This window comes from Aspergillus lucknowensis (genome assembly GCF_044049455.1).
Source record: "Aspergillus lucknowensis strain CBS 449.75 chromosome Unknown BJX67scaffold_11, whole genome shotgun sequence".
NCBI lineage: Eukaryota > Fungi > Ascomycota > Eurotiomycetes > Eurotiales > Aspergillaceae > Aspergillus > Aspergillus lucknowensis.
This window is the reverse complement of record NW_027263555.1, coordinates 152,324-169,656: the sequence shown is the minus strand read 5'-3', so window position 1 is coordinate 169,656 and position 17,333 is coordinate 152,324. Positions and strand designations below refer to the sequence as shown.

At 56.3% G+C, this 17,333-nt stretch overlaps 8 protein-coding genes across 8 annotated transcripts; 3 read left to right on the top strand and 5 right to left on the bottom strand.

The window, feature by feature from the left end:
- Positions 1–380: 380 nt before the first annotated feature.
- Positions 381–1,875, top strand: BJX67DRAFT_387106 (aldehyde dehydrogenase family protein; the record flags this gene model as incomplete). Its single annotated transcript, XM_071034179.1, has 2 exons — positions 381–1,187; positions 1,249–1,875. 2 exons carry the CDS (start codon positions 381–383, stop codon positions 1,873–1,875), a joined length of 1,434 nt encoding a protein of 477 aa, XP_070887979.1.
- A 275-nt stretch (positions 1,876–2,150) lies between these two features.
- BJX67DRAFT_348466 (uncharacterized protein) lies at positions 2,151–3,552 on the bottom strand. The gene has a single exon (XM_071028656.1). The coding sequence runs from the start codon at positions 2,905–2,907 to the stop codon at positions 2,452–2,454; it is 456 nt and encodes a 151-aa protein (XP_070887978.1). The 5' UTR covers positions 2,908–3,552; the 3' UTR covers positions 2,151–2,451.
- A 426-nt stretch (positions 3,553–3,978) lies between these two features.
- BJX67DRAFT_387104 (uncharacterized protein) lies at positions 3,979–8,536 on the bottom strand (the record flags this gene model as incomplete). Its single annotated transcript, XM_071034178.1, has 1 exon — positions 3,979–8,536. The coding sequence occupies exon 1, from the start codon at positions 8,371–8,373 to the stop codon at positions 3,979–3,981; it is 4,395 nt and encodes a 1,464-aa protein (XP_070887977.1). The 5' UTR covers positions 8,374–8,536.
- Position 8,537: 1 nt separating this feature from the next.
- BJX67DRAFT_31335 (uncharacterized protein) lies at positions 8,538–9,175 on the top strand. The gene has a single exon (XM_071027183.1). It carries the CDS (start codon positions 8,701–8,703, stop codon positions 9,064–9,066), a length of 366 nt encoding a protein of 121 aa, XP_070887976.1. The 5' UTR covers positions 8,538–8,700; the 3' UTR covers positions 9,067–9,175.
- BJX67DRAFT_31343 (uncharacterized protein) lies at positions 9,175–10,454 on the bottom strand. The gene has a single exon (XM_071027186.1). It carries the CDS (start codon positions 10,322–10,324, stop codon positions 9,284–9,286), a length of 1,041 nt encoding a protein of 346 aa, XP_070887975.1. The 5' UTR covers positions 10,325–10,454; the 3' UTR covers positions 9,175–9,283.
- A 1-nt stretch (position 10,455) lies between these two features.
- On the top strand, positions 10,456–11,502 carry BJX67DRAFT_31337 (LysM peptidoglycan-binding domain-containing protein). Its single transcript, XM_071027184.1, has 2 exons — positions 10,456–11,096; positions 11,157–11,502. The coding sequence occupies exons 1-2, from the start codon at positions 10,586–10,588 to the stop codon at positions 11,441–11,443; spliced, it is 798 nt and encodes a 265-aa protein (XP_070887974.1). The 5' UTR covers positions 10,456–10,585; the 3' UTR covers positions 11,444–11,502.
- Position 11,503: 1 nt separating this feature from the next.
- BJX67DRAFT_371001 (uncharacterized protein) lies at positions 11,504–12,880 on the bottom strand (the record flags this gene model as incomplete). Its single annotated transcript, XM_071031005.1, has 2 exons — positions 11,504–12,087; positions 12,142–12,880. 2 exons carry the CDS (start codon positions 12,878–12,880, stop codon positions 11,504–11,506), a joined length of 1,323 nt encoding a protein of 440 aa, XP_070887973.1.
- Positions 12,881–13,665: 785 nt separating this feature from the next.
- On the bottom strand, positions 13,666–15,500 carry BJX67DRAFT_379482 (amidase signature enzyme; the record flags this gene model as incomplete). Its single annotated transcript, XM_071032581.1, has 2 exons — positions 13,666–14,895; positions 14,949–15,500. 2 exons carry the CDS (start codon positions 15,498–15,500, stop codon positions 13,666–13,668), a joined length of 1,782 nt encoding a protein of 593 aa, XP_070887972.1.
- Positions 15,501–17,333: the final 1,833 nt, after the last annotated feature.

The window sequence follows — 17,333 nt, the reverse complement described above, 5'->3', positions numbered from 1 at the left end:
GGACAAGCAACAAGTTGTGGCACGTTCGTCGTAAGTATGAGCCACGGAGGTGCAGAGAACTAATCATGGAGGCAAGCAACCAGAGGGATGAAAGAAGAAGAAAAAATATAAATCCCTCAGTCAGACCAAGAGGCCCTGTGATACAGCTTTACGGCCGATTCTTAAATGATTGGAGGATGAATTGATCCGTCACCAACAACTTGGAATCATCTCCAGGTCGACAGCCAGCGTCTTCCTGATTGGCCTGCACGTAACCACGGCCACAGATTCCGCGCCGCGATGATAGCTGAGGAGACGAGTTCACCTGCTTGTGATGATGGGGGGGGGCCAAATTGCAGCTACATAAGCTCGCTCATCCCCCTCCTACTCGCATGCTCCAAATGCCAGTGAAAATGCTCGACACCACGGCCTTTCGCAACGTCATCAACGGCGAGCTGACTTCGACAGCACAGACCAGACATGGCATCAACCCTGCCAACAAGCAGCCCAACCCGGACGTCCCTGTCTCGACTGCAGCGGAACTCGACCTGGCCGTGACAGCCGCCAGAGCTGCCTTCAAAAAGTGGTCGAAAACCTCCTTTGACGAACGTCGCAAGGCCATCCACGCGTATGCCGACACCATCGAAGCCAACAAGGACGCTCTCGCTGCCCTCCTCACCCAGGAACAGGGCAAGCCCCTCAGCCAGGCGATGCAGGAAATCGGAATGGCTCTTGACTGGGCACGCACCCTCCCGACCATCGAACTCCCCGAGACTGTTGTCCAGGACAATGACGATGTCAAGACCATCCAACGCTACACGCCCCTCGGCGTCGCTGGCGCCATTGTCCCCTGGAACTACCCGATCTTGCTAGCCATAGGCAAGATAATTCCTGCCATCTACACGGGAAACGCCGTCATTGTGAAGCCGTCGCCCTTCACCCCCTACTGCGACCTCAAGCTGGCCGAACTTGCCATTCCGCACTTCCCCCCAGGCGTTTTCCAAGCCCTAAGCGGTGGCGACGACCTCGGGCCCATGATCACCGAGCACCCAGGCATCGACAAGATCAGCTTCACCGGGTCGACAGGGACAGGCCGTCGGGTCATGGCCTCCTGCGCGAAGACCCTCAAGCGAGTCACCCTCGAACTCGGCGGAAACGACGCCGCCATCATCTGCGACGATGTCGACATTGACGCCGTCATTCCACAGGTATCCTCTCCTGCAACTCCCCTAATAGCGTTAAACCGTCCCTACTAACAGCTAATACTAGCTCGGAATCCTCTCCTTCCTCTGCACCAGCCAAATCTGCATGGTGATCAAACGCCTCTACGTCCACGAAAACATCTACGACACCTTCCGCGCCAAATTCGTCGCCTTCGTGAAAGCCCTCCCCATCGGACCCGGTACCAACCCAGACGTCTTCTTCGGCCCCATCCAAAACAGCATGCAGTACGAGAAGGCAAAGAATCTCTTCGCAACCATCAAATCCGAGAACCTCACCGCCATCCTGGGCGGCGCCGAAATCCCCGACTCAGACGGGTACTTCGTATCCCCCGCCATCATCGACAATCCGCCGGAGGATTCGCGGGTCGTGCGGGAGGAACCCTTTGCGCCTATCCTGCCGCTGCTGCGGTGGTCGGATGAGGAGGATGTGGTGGCACGTGCGAATGGGCTGGAGTATGGGCTGGGTGCGTCGGTTTGGACGAAGGATTTGGAGAGGGGCCGCAGGATTGCGGATCAGCTGGAGGCTGGGAGTGCGTGGATCAATGCGCACTTTGAGGTGAAGCCGTTTGCGCCGTTTGGGGGGCATAAGAGCTCGGGGATTGGGTCTGAGTTGGGGTTGCAGGGGCTGACGCAGTATTGCAATACCCAGACTCTGTGGATTAGGAAGGCTTAACCTGCTGGGTAGTGTGCACGTCAGTAATAACCACCTGGTTTTAACCTGGTGTAGTCGTATGCCGAACTTGGTACCGTTCGTGGGATAGGGAGTGGATTCATTCAATCTCAGAGATAGGCTCAGTTGAAGTCATCAACCATGATACTGCCTCCTTCTCTAACGAGCTATTGCGATGATAGAGCGGGAACATGAGATTCCACCGAAGACTACTGAATAGGGATCTGGCTCATGCCCTACATTCCATGCTTATGAGAACTGACGATTCAAACAAAACAGGCTCACTTCATATTTGCATGCTGTATACAAGCTGCTAAATTAGATCGTCGACAAGGCTAAGGATTGACTGCATCATCTATTACTAGACAGTATAATCAACAACACCAAGAATAAAGAACAACCGCGACACTAGCATCTGCGCCCAGTTCTCCCATTCATCTATCTCCCCATGTATCCCTTCACGTCCATTGCTCTCGGCAACGATCGATTAGGGATAAAACCTAAGCAAGAACCCGGAAAGATTGCATGCGCTGAGGAAGGATGTAGTCCACCTCATCATCAGCAAAGTGGGTGATTTCGTCAGTGCAGGAAGCATCGGAGTAGAGCGTCATTTCGATGGGCCCTCCTGGAGTGCCGGTGCTGAAGTCGACAGTCTCGCCCGCTGCACAGGAGAGAGTGGTGCAGCGGTCTGTGATCGAGCCGGAGAAGATCTGGCTGCAGGCTTCCAGTCGCCAGGCGTTGGCGAGGGGCAGGGCAAGGGCCGCGGTGATGACGGAGGAGAGAATAGTAGTCTTCATTTTGAAGTTTTGCAGGAGGATTGTAGGGTTGGTTTGATATTGTGTGAGGAATTGATTGATAGATTTGCAGTGAGTTGCTTTGGAGAATTGGAAGCCGACAGAACTGTCCTTTTATATTGTGCAAAGACACCTTATTGTGTTCGCAGCAACAACTCCGGAAACCGGAAGACTCATCATATTGATAGTGGCACTGCAAGGGCGGCCTTACAGAACACTGCGCGTTAGGCGTGCTGAGCATTTGCTTTTTGCAGGCCTGGGCCAGGACTCCAGCATCGCCACCCGTCAATTCCGACACCACAACTTGACCGTGAGAGCTACTAAGGCCGATGGGTCGAAGGTCGCTTTAATTGTGTAAGCCAGATCTGCGTCTGTTCTCTCCGATATTGGGATCGTTCGACGCGTTGTGGGGATACCGGGGGCCTGATCTCGAGCCGCCAGGAAGTCTCTTGTCAACCAGAGTAGCACTTCACTCGGAAGGGTTGACCCTTTTGTGTGGAGCAGCAAATTCCAATAATATCTCTCGTGTGAAACAAGGCCAATTGAGGAAGATCGCCGCAGCGTCCTGGCGGGACATGTCGACAAACGTGACATATGGGAGCTGGAACCGTACTCATCTTTGGTAAAGATTGATCCCTTCCCAGCGGGGCATCACGACCAAAGTTGAGGCCGCCAGCCGGATGAGTTGTATGTTTCATTCAGCTTGTAATCCTTGGTGGCTGTTGCAAGTCACGTAGGGTTCTTCGCCGTCCGCCATCAACTGCAGGAAAGGCTGTACTTGTGAAAGAGTGCTTCTGAGAAGCTGGAAAGTCGGCCAACGTGCCTCGAGCGTGGATCTGAATCCAGACGCCCATGAGGTAAATAAAAGTAATGTGTGGCTTCTCGGAAACCAACGCCGGATGCGTTGCGGTGTAGTCAGCCTTATCAAGAAGGCAAACTTAGGCACACCTTCCCGAAAAGGAAGACTTCACGTGACAACCGTGTTTCCTGAGGCTTGTCCTCCCTCCACCTCCACCATCGGATCTTTCCACTACTCTTCGTCTTCTTACCCGGTCATCGATAGCAAGAGATGAGTCAACATTGAATTGTTTACCTTCAGAGAATGAATACTTCGCTTGGTCACATTCCTTTCCAGAACCGTACATACCCCAGGCAGCCTTGTTGTCCCGAAAACACCTAAGAAAACAACATGCGGTCTTCCTCCTCTAGCAACGAAAACGCCTTTATTTGACTATTCTCGAAATCGAACACAAACAAGGAAGTAAGTACAGTATACAGAGGATGCTTCCACATTATGATGAGGCTAATATACCTAATAGATCCCCCACTTGACCGGCTGCTTCTTGATATTCCCATTGCAACTCATGTCGCCCTTCGCACCGACTTTCCCATCGCCACCAAACCGCCTCACAGCCTCCTCAATGATATCAATGACGTCCTGTCCGCCGACAACAAAGTTGACGTTGCCGTCGACCTTGGTGGCCTCCACGCCAAACGCACAGCCCCCATGCGACGCAATCTCGCGCTGGTTCTTGCCGACAACCTGAGTCGTCCAGTCCGTCGAGGCGTCGCCGCGGATATTCTTGATGATTTGCATGCAGTCATCGACGTTGGGCGAGGCGTCGCTTGTCTCGTTGTCAAATGTCGAGTCGCCGCATTCATCCTTACCCGGCGGAATATCGCAAGGGTAATTCTCGCTGGAGCCCGCCTTGGCTGTATCCCATGATTGGAAAGCTCGCTCGGGGCTGCAGACGGGGATGCGCATGAACCCGGGCGTTGTGACGTCCACGTCCATCAGATTGGACATTGTGCCTTCGTTCGTCGGGTCCGCGGCCTCGGCGCCGTTTTCGCGGCCGTTTTGGATCCAGGTGCGCACGGAGCCCTTGATGAGGTCTTCCTTTGTGATGCCGCCGAAGCTCCCGTCCTTGAGAGAGTCAAGCCCGGGGGGCACGGAGAATTTGTTGTCTCTGCACACGTTCTGGCACGGCCCGGCGTCGGTGATGTGCTCGCATTCGCATACGGAGGCGTCCCCATCTGGGTACACCAGGTAGTACTGTTTGTCGTCGACACAGGCTCCCGTGGCGTCCATGGTTTTGTCCTCGAGGTAGTCGCTGAGCTGCTTCTCGCCGCACCCGTGGCCTGCGTCAATGATGAAGGAGTACGCTTTGGACACACGCCACAGGGCGGGGATGGAGTAGCCGAAGAAGCACTTCTGGATGTTCGCGCGGAGATCGTTCTCCAGCGTCGTTTCGACTTCGTCGTCATCGGGGCGCGTGCCGCCGTAACTCCCTTCGCTCAACTTTCCGTCGGCCATGGTCTCCTCAAGAATCTTGATGGCCTCGGGGGTTCCGCTGAACAATTCCTCCAGGGCGAGGGAGCTAATATTGGCCCAGCCATCGATGGTTTGCCCCATGTAGGCTGAAAAGGCATCCTGTTTCTCGGGCGTCCAGGGTGAATCGTCTTTTGGCAAGACATCCTTGGCGATGTTTGTACCCTGTGCGACCACAACCATGGTGGTATCTTGGATGTTTTGTGCAGTTTCCTGCTTGTTGACGAAGTAAGGGAGCTTTTTGAGAAAGCTGTTAAAGAAGGGGCCGGCAGTCCCCAAGGTCCCCAGGCCGATCAGGTCAATCAGCAGATTGAGCCACATGTTGTCCTCCTCTGGCGGTACCGGCGCAAACTTGTTCTCCATGTCGTCGAGCTGCGTGCTGACGACCGCGGCGACGTCGAACAGTGTATCGTGATAGTCCTTGTGCATGAGATGGATCTGCACCAACGAGTTCCAGATAAGCTCCGCCGCGGGGCCCGACGTGTCACCATTCGCGCCGTCCGGGCAGTCCTTCGTGACGCAACTATCTGCCGTTAACTGCCCACAGTTGGCCCCCCGACCTACCTGGAGGGTATTCGTAACCGACTCGATGAACTTCAGCCCGCGGTCCGAGTCAGTATCTTCCCATATCCGAACGACGTCCTCCCAAGCGGCGGGCGCGTTCAACTCTCTCCAATTTTCGGAGGCCGTGTGGTCGAATGGAGAGACGATGTACGGGTGCTCGCACGTAAAGTCGGTCCAGTTGCCATTCCGCGACGTGTCGCTCTTGGGGTCCTCGCCAGCGTTCGCTTTCGAAATGAACAAGTCCCAGTTCTCGGCCGGCTCAGGCACATCGTGATATTCCTGGAGGTCGGTGGCCCAGTCAGTGGTGCCTCCCAGGCCCCAGGACGAGTAGAGCGCTGTGCGGCTCTCTTTCAACTCAGCACCCATATATCCCACCCATTCATCGTCATCGTAGACGAGAATGTCGCTATTGCTGCTGTCGTCGCGGAAGTGCGTGACCACTCTGCTCTGATCGTTCAGGATCTCCGCAATCTCAGCATCTGCAATGTAGCCTGCGGTCCCGGTGCATTTCCCCTTTTTCGCGTTCGAATTGTACCGGTCTCCGGTGAAGAAGCAGTCAGGGCCGTAGCAGCCGGCGTCGGCCATCTTGAAGGAGCGCCCGTAGCTAGTAACGCCAACAACAACCTTCTCTCCGGGAACACCAGCTTTCGTGATCATCGCCAGTGACTGCTCGGTTTCTGTGAGGTTGACCTGGCTGCGTAGGCAGTTGCCGTTCTCGCATCCCTCCTGGGCATTGGAGTTGCCCGCATCCCACTGACCATGGAGATCGTAGGTCATATAGACAATATAGTCGACGACCTTGCTGATTTCATCAATGGGGAACTGCTTCAGGTACCAGTAGGATGAAGGCGCGGCGATTGAAACCGACTTCCCAGGAAGCAGGTTCTTGAGAACAACAAGGAATTCGAGGTAGTTGGGTCCTTCCTCCTCAGTTCCAGGGTCGTCCTCCGGAAGATCAGGGGCACCGGGGTATTCCCAGTCAATGTCAACCCCATCCAGCTCGTGCTCCTTGATGAAGTCAGCGATCTTTGTGGCCATTGTGACCCGGTTCTCGGGCGTGACACCGTTGCGGAAAATCTTATACGTGTCCGGACCATTGGAGAAGTCCCAACCACCAAAGGACAGGATCCTCTTTGCGTCAGAGATGCGCTTGAATTCCCCAAATTGGTACGTGGACAACGCATCCCCGGTCAGAACGTCAAACTCCGGTGTCAAGGTGCCAAAGCCAAAGTGGAGGTGCGTATACTTAGACGTATCGATCTGCGAGGCATCTTGGTACAGACACTGGCGGCTCAAACAGTAACCCTGGTAGTATCCAATCTTTATACCGCCACTTCCGCTTCCCTTGATGACATCGAGTCCGCAGTTCGAAATGCAGCCGTACGTCCCTTCCTCTGCAGTTCCAGGGGCGCCGGTATTGGTATCGATACAGAAGTCCCTGGTGATGCCACACTGGCCCCAGATGTTGCAGCACGCGTTCAACGGGCAGGGGTTCATCTCCGAAATGTCCGAGCCGTCGGTTGGAGGCTCAGACCCTGGCTTCTGGGGGCCACATACCGCGTTGGCAATAGGCGCGGGGAAAGGGGGGGTGCCTTCACTCAAGCATATCACTGAATCCTTGAATACAAGGCCACAGCCGTTCCAGCCCCAGGTATTCGTGTTGTATTCTTCGAGGTTGTCCTCAGTCAGGCTGTACTCTGCGCCAAGACTGTCACAATTATCATTCGCCTGGATGGTGTAAGTGAAGCAGGAGCCATCCTCGTTGGGCTTAGGGCTGAAATCCGGAAGGTCTCCCTCGGAGCAGCAAACATGCTGCTTGGGCTTGAGGGTCGAGCAGAAGTCATCGCCGGGGTTGTACTCAGTAAATTCGGCGGGTGTGATGCCACACGCTGCGGCGAGTTCCTCACAGCCGTTGCCGGCTTCCACCTGGACGGTGCTGCATTCGGCGCGCCGATGCAGCCTTCTTGTCGCAAGAGATGTTAAATTGCCCATCCCAGTGTGGTTGGCGCGGATAAGCGGCGTGGTGAGCATGGCCTGGCCGGGGAACTTGGCAGAACCCTCGAACGACAGACAGCTCGCGTTGGCCCAGGACTGGATGGCGTCCTGGACGGGAGCGAAGGTTCCGCGGCTCGTTGCGATGATGCCAAAGATATGGGTGCTATCGTAGCTATCGTCGCAGAGCTGCATCGCCAAAGTCGGCGTCGAGACGTTGAGGGTCCCGAGGTTGTCCTGGAAGGTCTTCAGAGCAGAGTCGCCGAGGCCCTGGCTCAGTAAGCCCTGACCGACATAGAGACCGATTGTAGCCTGACCAGACCGTCCATAGAGCGTGAACGGCCTATCTGTATCCCCGTGTCCGCTCTTAGCATACACGCGGAGCTGCTTGACAAGGGATCGCAACCCGGACGCCGCCAGCCCAAAGCCCTCCTGCCACCAGCCCATCTCGAACTCGACCTCATTGGTCTCAACGGCGACAGCCTTCTTGGCTGCAGCCGGCAGTTGAGAGAAGTCAGGGCCATAGGAGGAGCAGGCATGGATCTTGTGATGTACGCCCTTGTCATCGACAGGGTCGTAGAGCGAGAAGTCATAGAACATGGTCTGTTTGCATTTCTTGATCTGGTCGAAGTTGGGATACACGGACCAGTTTGCTGGGTTCGGGCCAGAGACACTGCATCGCTCTGGACAAACATCGGCGCTGCGATAGCCTGGACTGGCGGACTTTCTGAATCCCGGAGTGGCGACGACGCCGTCGGGAGGGAGCAAGAGGAGAGAAACAAACGCGGCTATAGCCGGGCGAAACATTGACAAAGACACCATTCTCGGTCAATGCCTTATAGAGACAGCATAACAAAAGAAGTAATGATTGAAGCATGCATTTCCTGAAACCAGGGCACCAGCAGCTGCTCTTTATGCTTCACGCCCTGCCCTTGCTCCTCTGGACGTCGCATCGGCCCATCCTCAGCTCACCTGCGCTTGCAAGGATTCTGGCGGCTGTGTTGGTGTTGTGTTGGTGAAATTAGAAGCGATACAACCCCCGTGAACGGAGATTACTCCATGGATAGATGGGATCATAGCCTCACTCAGGCCAAGCCAGGCTAGTGCCTGGGGTTCTGGGTGCGACGAGTGTCTGCAGGTGGCTGATGTATGAGAAGGAGAATTAACAATGCTCCAACAGTCATACGGAGGTTTGCAAGGATAAATGAGGGGCCGTTCATCGAGAGAATACGCCAATGCTTTCCTCAACGTTTCCGCCCATGCCAAGAGCTGCGTCCCTGGATATTACAAGCAGCTGGGGGTTTGATAGGGTCGCAATGCCTCCCTTCGCGGGGAGGGGGACGGGACAGGCCCTACAAGGCTAGGAGGAATTGGGAAGGAGACAGGAAAACCAGTCAGGAGTATCTACTAGGGCTGCAATCCAGGACCAACCGAACAATTCGCCGCGGGAGTCCAAATGTTGGATACGTGATACTCGGGTCGAGTGCCATGCACGTCCCAATTAGGTGCGGATGAAACGGTGCATACGCTTCGAGCTAAGGAACAGCCCCAACCAGTGAGGCTTGGAAGGACTCATCTCTTTGGCTAGAACTACATCTGATATTGGGGTGTTAATCTACTTGACGACCTTGGCAAGGCAGTATCCGAATGGTGGCAGGTGGCCGTGCATGGAGTATCAAGGATCCAGTACAGGGAGGTAGAGACAGGAGAACGCATTAGTGCAGCAGCAGGTTCACACGAGAAGAAGCCCCAGCCCTCCTAACACTGCAAGCCCGCAGGATCCACCCAAAACAGCCAGTCGCTGAGCGCTATTGTCATCGTTTGGGCAATCATCAGGCCGATCCACAGTCTGAAGTTCGTCGCACAGACGGGCCTTAAGAGAGGCTTCCATACTCGCCGCCACCGCCGAGGTAATCGTAACCTGGCAGGGGTCTGGGGTTGGCGTTGGGCCGGATGAGTCGACCACAACACAAGTGTCGTTGGTAGAGTCCCCACCAGACCAGTTCACCCGGCTTGGAACGTGCATCGTGCGGTCCGTGATTTTGATGCCAATGCCGCCGTCGTCGCTGGGGCAGGATGTGTTCGCACTCGTTGCCGCAACAAGATCCACTTGGGGGCCGGAGTCCTTGATGGTAAAGGAGGTTGAGTGCGAGGACTCGTTGCGGACCAACAAGTCATCACGGAGTAGGTTTTTGGCAAAGGCGTCTTCGTCGCAGCTCTCCCAGGTCAAGCTCCAGTCCACGCGGTAGTGGCCCTCGGTGGTGAAGTCGCTGAGGTAGTTGTGGAGAAAGAAGGGCTCATGGCTGGACCAGTTTGTCCATCGCAGATCGTGCGACCAGCCCACGGAATCGTTACCAGGGAGAGTGGCCCAGTTCCAGATTCTGTAGGAGACATGGGGGTTGAGGAACCGTGCATATTCGGCATTCTGGAAGGCGAAGACCACGGGGAACGAGTCTGTGGGCGCATAGGTGTCGTTGCGCGGGAAGACAAGGTCTACCTCCAGCACGCCAGAAGCGCCGACAAGGGCAACCTGGGCCAACAGGGCGAAGCGCATGCTGGGTTCAGACAAGGAGCGAAGATGGTGGACGGAGGAGAAGAGCTCGGTGATGAAGGATTTGTAGTGCCAGTGCACGAGAGATTGAAAGGGGCGAAAGTCGCTTGGCAGGCTGATTCCTCGACATTGTTGCGCCTGCAGGTTACACTCATTAGCTTCCTGCGCCTGGTTGTTCCTGCTATGCTTGGCAGCGGACGGAGCCTGCGCCGTCTTCTGCATCGATGGGCTTCCGAATGTCCAGGGTCCGTCCACAGCGCATGTCCCTGTTCAGGAGATCCTTCTGTTGGCTGCCTGTGACTCTAGTTTCGCTGGCTCTATCAAGAGCACCACCGGGCTCGACTTCGGGGCAGCGATGCGAGGCATTCTCGACATCCCCTGCTGGCTGGGCTCAATCTATATAAACCCCGCAAAGATTTCCCCATTGTAGCACACCAGGTAGTGTTCGCAACTACAGTCATTTCTTGTACCGGAGTCAACATCATGCATCTCGCATACCTTCTCGTCCCCGGCCTGGCCACGGCTCTATCCCGTCGTGCTGTCGAGTGTGACTATACCACCATTGCCGATGCAGGCGCGACATGCCAGAGCTTCGCAAGCAACTGGGGAATCTCCGTTGAGACTCTGCAGCAACTCAATCCCGGGATCGCCTGTCCTGATCTCGCCACAGGCCAGTCATACTGTGTCATTGGCACTGTCAACGATGATCCGAGTAGTACACCCACGGTGCCGACGTCAAACACTCCCACTCCTACTCCCACTCCCACTCCCGCTCCCACTTTCACTACCACTACCAGCACCCGCACAACCGCCTCCACTGAGCCTCCGACCCCCACCGGTCCCTCGCCCACGAACTCCCCCACCATGCCCGGCATCGCAGACGACTGTGACGGCTTCCACAAGGTCTCCTCCGGCGACCAGTGCGACACCATCGCCGCGCAGAACGGCATCACTGTGGACCAACTCATGAGCTGGAACAGCGAGATTGACGACGGTAACCCTCCCGAAGATGCCAATCTATTGTCCAACGACTTGTCTAACAACAGATTCGCAGACTGCTCGAACCTCTGGCTGGATTACTACGTCTGCGTGCACGTCCCCGGCGCCGCCACCACGTTGCATGCCCCCGAGCCAACAGAGGACCCCTCGGAACCCCAGCCCCAGATGCCCGGGATTGCGGAGGACTGCGCGGAGTTCCACCTGATTGAGGACGGCGACAGCTGCTCCTCGATCTGTGCAGATGCCGGGATCACATTTGAGGAGTTCCGCGAGTGGAACTCGGAGGTCGACGAGGACTGCACCAACCTGTGGCTGGATTACTACGTCTGCATTGGTGTTTAGACTGTGGGGTACGGGGTATACACTTCATGTGGATATTATGTAGATACCACAATGAGAATCCTACCCAAAATCTCTATACATATCATGCTCCCTCCTTAAGACATCCGCATCATTCAACTCAAACGCAAAATTCCACAGCGCCGCCGCAACACTCTGCCCTTGCCCTGGCCGATTCAGCGCCTCCTTCGAGCTCAGCCGCCCAACATGCTGCAAGACACTGGGGGTAACCGCCCACCGGATCTCGCCATTCTCGTTCGCAAACGCCTCGGTCAGCATATCCACGTACCCGACGCGCTTCTCCTCGTACAGCGCAATCAGATCGCCCGTGCGCGACCGCGGGAACACGAACCCTTGCGAGCAGCAGCCGAATTTCGGCATTTCGTTCACCCCGGGCGGGATGGGGAGCATGGTGACGCGGCCGCTGGCGAAGTAGAGGCCGATCAGGAGGGGCGTGAAGACGCCGCAAATGAGCAGGAGTGTTTCGTCTGAGAGGAGCGGACGAAGTTTGGGCTGGAGATAGCGGGCGCTGAGGAGGAGGGTGGCGATGGAGGCAGCGACTAATGAGGAATACACGAGGTATGTGAGCCATTCTTCGGAGTTCCAGCCGAGGAATTGCTCCGTGTAGAAGAGGCGGAGGTAGAGCCCTGCACGATGGAAACTGTTAACATAGGATGCAACAGGAGGCTTCGAAGTCTTACATTTGTCTTCTTCCTTGGTCCCCATCTGCTCCTCCGCGGAGTCTAACGCCTGCCGCGTGCGATGGTACCATCCATCCATGGCCAGGACGTCGTCTTCAAGCATAGCCACGTACGAGGCATTCACCGCAGCGCAAGCCTTCAGAAGATACGTATAATCGAACAGCGCCTTCTCGCGCGCCGCAAGCCTCGCCTCATCCGTCTCCAAGCTCCGAATATGCTCAATATCCACAGACTCGTTATCATACAGCAATACCCGATCCGCAACCCGATGGACCCAGGACTCCCCATATGCCGGATGCTGCGAGGGGTCCGTGTGCGCGATGAAGAGAATCAGATGCATATCCGCGCGCTCGCGCTCGCTCAACCCCTCCAGCACGGAGCCAACCATGCCCTTGAAGTAGCGCACATTTTTGCGCGCGACGGTGGCGACCCCGACGCAGATGCTCGGATCCGGGGAGGACTTCCACCGCCAGGCCTCGCCGACGCCCGCGTCCGCGTCTGCGATATATTGCTCTGCCTGTGCGGCGCGCACGGTGGAATATGCGGGCGCGTAGCCCGTTGCGGGCTGGAAGAAGGCGGAGGTCGGGTCACGGGCGCATTTGTAGCGGGCGACGAACACAAGCACCAAGTAGAGGGCCAGAAAGGCGAGGAAGAGATTGCGGGTGGGGGTGCTTGGTTTGGCGGGCAGCGGCGACGAGCTCAGGAGGCCCCGTCGGAGTCGTAACTTCTGGTACAGCATGAAAGGGAAGGGAATTCCACGCTGGGGAAAATCAGGAGGCCAAAAGACATTTTGCAACCGCTCGGGGGATCTGGCGATTCATGTAGCCGTGCGATTATTAGTCGGGCGGATGCGCCAAGTTTTAGTCCAAGGCGCCCTGGCAAGGGGGGTCGGGTCAGCCGAAGAAGTGAAAGGTTTGCAGAGCGATGTGGAGGCTCCGAGTCCAGACTCCAGATTCACAGGTCGCAAGAGGCTGGCTCGTTTCTCAGCCTCCCCCAGAGCAAATGGCGGCGGATCGTCTTTCCGTCCTGGCCAGCGGCCCATTTCACGGGCACGCGAATCGCAAGGCTGAACGACACAGCCTCGGCGGGCCGTGTTGGGGGCGGGGGCCCCGGAGTCAGGGCTGGTTTTCTCCGAGGCGAGCTAGCTTGAATGAGTAAAGAGCAGCTTGGAACAGCCATTCATGTGTGGATTCGAATCAGCCGAGGCCTGGGGCACTCAACAAAGTCAGATGGCAACCCGAACCCTAATCTGGATCATCTTGATAATCGAAACATTCCGTCGCGCTGGATGGCCGTAGCTGTATGTGGTAGAGGCGTTTTATTCGAGAGGGTGGAATACCATTCCTTCGCAGAATGTGTGCCAGCATGGATTATCATTGAGTTGGGTTGATTGACAGGTGAATCAGAGGCTGTGACGAGGGTATCCAAGCCCTTAGAGTATGAGAGAAGATTACTCCATTGGAGGTATGACGCAGAGCACTGCATGACTGCATGTATCAACACACATGCCATTCCTGAAGGATACTAAAGAGCAGAAAACATCAAAACCATCCCACCCACGAGTCCAAGCAAAGGCATTGCTGGCCTCAATCCAATCGCCCCGTCAGGAGCCGGCGTCTCAGAGCCCGACGGCGCCGACCCGACCACATCCGCAAGCCCAGTCGTCGGCGAGACCCCGCGCTCACCAGGCTCAATCTTGTCGCGGTGGTGCGTTGCCTGCTCATACGCATACGCCAGCCGAATCAGCGTCTCCTCCGACCACTTCTTCCCCAGGAACGTAAGACCGAAGGGAATCCCCGGCGCCACAGCAATCAGCTCCCTCGCGCTCTTGATGATCGGTGTACCCGGCGGATAGGCGCCCATGGGCACAGTGACCTCCGGCAGTCCCGGGGACGCAGCCCAGGTCGGCGCATAGTCCGTCGGGAGGATCACAGCGGACAGGTTGAGCTTGTTGATGATCCCCGTGACGCCGCCGTCCCTATCGAGAGCGAGGAGCTTCTCGCGTGCTTCGAAGGCGCGCACGTCGCTCGAGTTGAACCCGAGTTCGAGCGCACCCAGCCACCCGCCGATATCGCGGTCCGGCCAGTCCTCGCGGGGCTCGGAGCGCGTGAATTCGACCAGGTCCTCGACACTGTGCAGGTCGTTAGGGTTCTCCGTTAGCTCGGCGAAGTATGCCGCGAGATCGGAGATGAAGTCGGAGCCGATGACGACGTTTTCCGTGCTCATCTTAGTAGACGAAAGCTCCCAGATGAACTCGGAGGTCGTTGCCGTTGAGAAGTTGGCTGGGTCCACGATCTCGGCTCCCAGGTCGCGGAGGACGTCGATTGCCTTGTCGAACTCGGAGAGCACGTAGCTCTCGTTGACGGGGGCGAAGGTAATCCGTGGTGAGATTCCGTTGCGCGGGACGCCGATACGCACGCCCGTCAGGTTGGTCGAGCCCTTGGTGGCGCCGATGTAGTCGGGGAGGACGCCGTCGTTGGGGATGGCCTGGGTGTAGTTGTCGTGCTCGTCGACTCCGGCAATCACGGACAGGACTGTCGCTGCATCGCGGACGGTGTGGGCAATAGGTCCGACGGTGTCCTGATGCAGCGAGATGGGGACCACCAGGTATCGGGAAGTCAGGCCAACGGAGGGCTTAATGCCGACGCTGTTCCCTCGGTTCGAGGGCATGACGATGCTCCCGTGAGTCTCCGTGCCCAGCGCAGCAAACGCGAGGCCCAGACCGGATGCAACACCGGAGCCGCTGGACGATCCCTACGCTCGTTAGCAAATTCTCCAGACCTGAGTTCGGAAGTTGGGCAACCTACGTAGGGATCCTCATGCTCATAGTACGGCCCATACACCTGTCCGGCAACCGCACTCCACCCGTTCGTCCCATTGACATTCGAGCGATACTGCGCCCATTCACTCAGCGCCGTCTTCCCCAGGATAACAGCCCCTGCGGCCCTCAATTTAGCCACAGTAGGGCTATCCCGAGGCACCTTGGCTCCCAACAGAGCATATGAGCCCGCAGTATTGTTCATCTTATCATGGGTGGCAATGTTATCCTTGACTAGGATCGGGATGCCGTGCAGGGGTCCCCGGATCTTCCCGTCAGCGCGCTCATCGTCAAGGGTTTTGGCGATGTCCAGGGCGTCGGGGTTCTTCTCGTACACCGCGTGCAACTTGTCGTTGACCTCGTCGATGCGCGCGAGGTAGGCATCCACCAGGTCGACGCTGGTGAAGCAGCCATCTTCGAGCCCTGTCGTGAGATCCTCGAGGTTTGCGTGATAAAGAGAAGGGAAGCTGCATGATGAGTTGCTGCTGCTGGCTGCAAGAGCCAGGGTGGCCAACGCGGCGGCAGTCAACAGACGAAGCATCTCGATGGATTTCCGTTTGGTCTTCTCTGATCCCCTCCATTGAGCCCTGCTCTACTTATAGGAACCTCGTGCGAGCTCGGGATGCACCCCTCACGCCAATACGAGCCTCGTATACCTGCAGGTCGGGCCATTCCGACTGCATAATCCCTTGAATGGAAAGTTTCCCCCGCATCATGGCTCGACTCTGATATTGACGGAGTGCAGATAAGCATCAAATCCCCCGTTTATGTAAGAGCGAAAGCTCAAATGCCCAGCGTTATCAAGAGCGAGACCCAGCGGCCCCTGAGCTTGGTTTATCTCTCTCCAATCGGCTGCGCATCCTGCTCGTATTGACGGATGTCGGCACCCGTTCTCCCCTGCAGGATTCTCGTTGTTGGGGTAGGGGGACTGTTCGTTATCGTGGCGTCTGGGCATCGCTTGGTTCTGCCGCCAAAAGGCTTCGCTTAGCTGTCTTGTCATGTCATGGCGCTGAGACCAATTCCGGAAACTGTCGCTGGAGAAAAGCGATCGGAGTCTTGATAAGAGCTCGCCTGCGGCGGCACGCGGTCCCCCGCGGGCAATATATATCTGGAAGTCATGGCAGAGGACTCCAACCGCAATCAAAGCTGCTCCCGAACGAGGACTTGAGATTGTAAACCACAAGATGTCATATTCAAATTAAGCTCGTGGCAGATTTCTACACAGTATGTCTTGCTTAAATCCTCGTCTGTACGCGAAATCACCAAAAGCCCATGTCGTCATACTGTATGAGGACGCGCCAGAGAATGCCCAAGAAGTGTGCATCTCCACGCCTCCATTCAAAGATTTTGGTATGGTAAACAGCTCTCTTCATCTCCTGGCGATAAGATAAATTGAAGTACTTCCCTCAAGAAGCGCTTTTCGGAAGCTCTCCCCTTGGCTCCAGCTCCACGAGTCACTAGCTGCGAAGCTACCCCAAACACCACACGCTCCTTATCTTGACGGAGATAGGAGCCGAAACAAAGATGAAACGATCGTCTGGATAAGGGTTAACCCGACTCCGTGCATCCCAAACTTGTTGGTCAGCAGCCTGACTCATGAAATGGCGTCACCGTTCTCTTTTGCCATCTGACGAGGGTGGATTGCACCATCCAGCAGCTCCATCACGACTTCGCCGACGAACCTGCCGAAGACAGTTCGTCAAGCCCGCCCTGGACTGGAGTTGGTGACAACGGCCCTGTTTCCCACGGCTGTCAACCCTAAGTCTCCCGGCACAACACCTGCAGTATTCCACGGCCAGTTGGCTCCGAAAAACTTGTAACTCGCGACATCCTCTGGAGCACTAAGATAATATTAACCCAAGATTTATCAGATACAGTGACTGTAAAGTCAGCATAATCTCTCTCGAAATCCGACCGCAATATATGAGTCGGCGAAGGTAGCTCAACCCCGACAAGAGCCCGAGACCCTTGGAAGGGAAGAGCAAACAGAAGGAAAGAAAGAACGAAAATCACCGTTCATGCGTCAAATGACCCTCCGGCTGAAGTTGGACTGCAGCTGCTCGAGACGGTGGTTCCCTGGGGGTCACACGCGAGGCCACCAGAGCTGCAGAAGGGGGGATACCTAGGCATTGTGGCTAAAAGTCTGGCCACCCCACACCAGACTGCATAGCTAGTCTTCCAAGGTTCCCCGGGGTTGTGCCTGTTTCTTCTATTCTTCCAGGCTGCCAAGGCGAGAACCAAGATCCGGGGTGGTTGAAGAGAATGTCATATGATGTGGAATGTGCCCTTTTCCCGATTGACTCTCCCAACATGGCATTCTGTTTACACATTCGAGGTGACGGGGTAGACCTGCCATACTGTAGACCAGCACCAT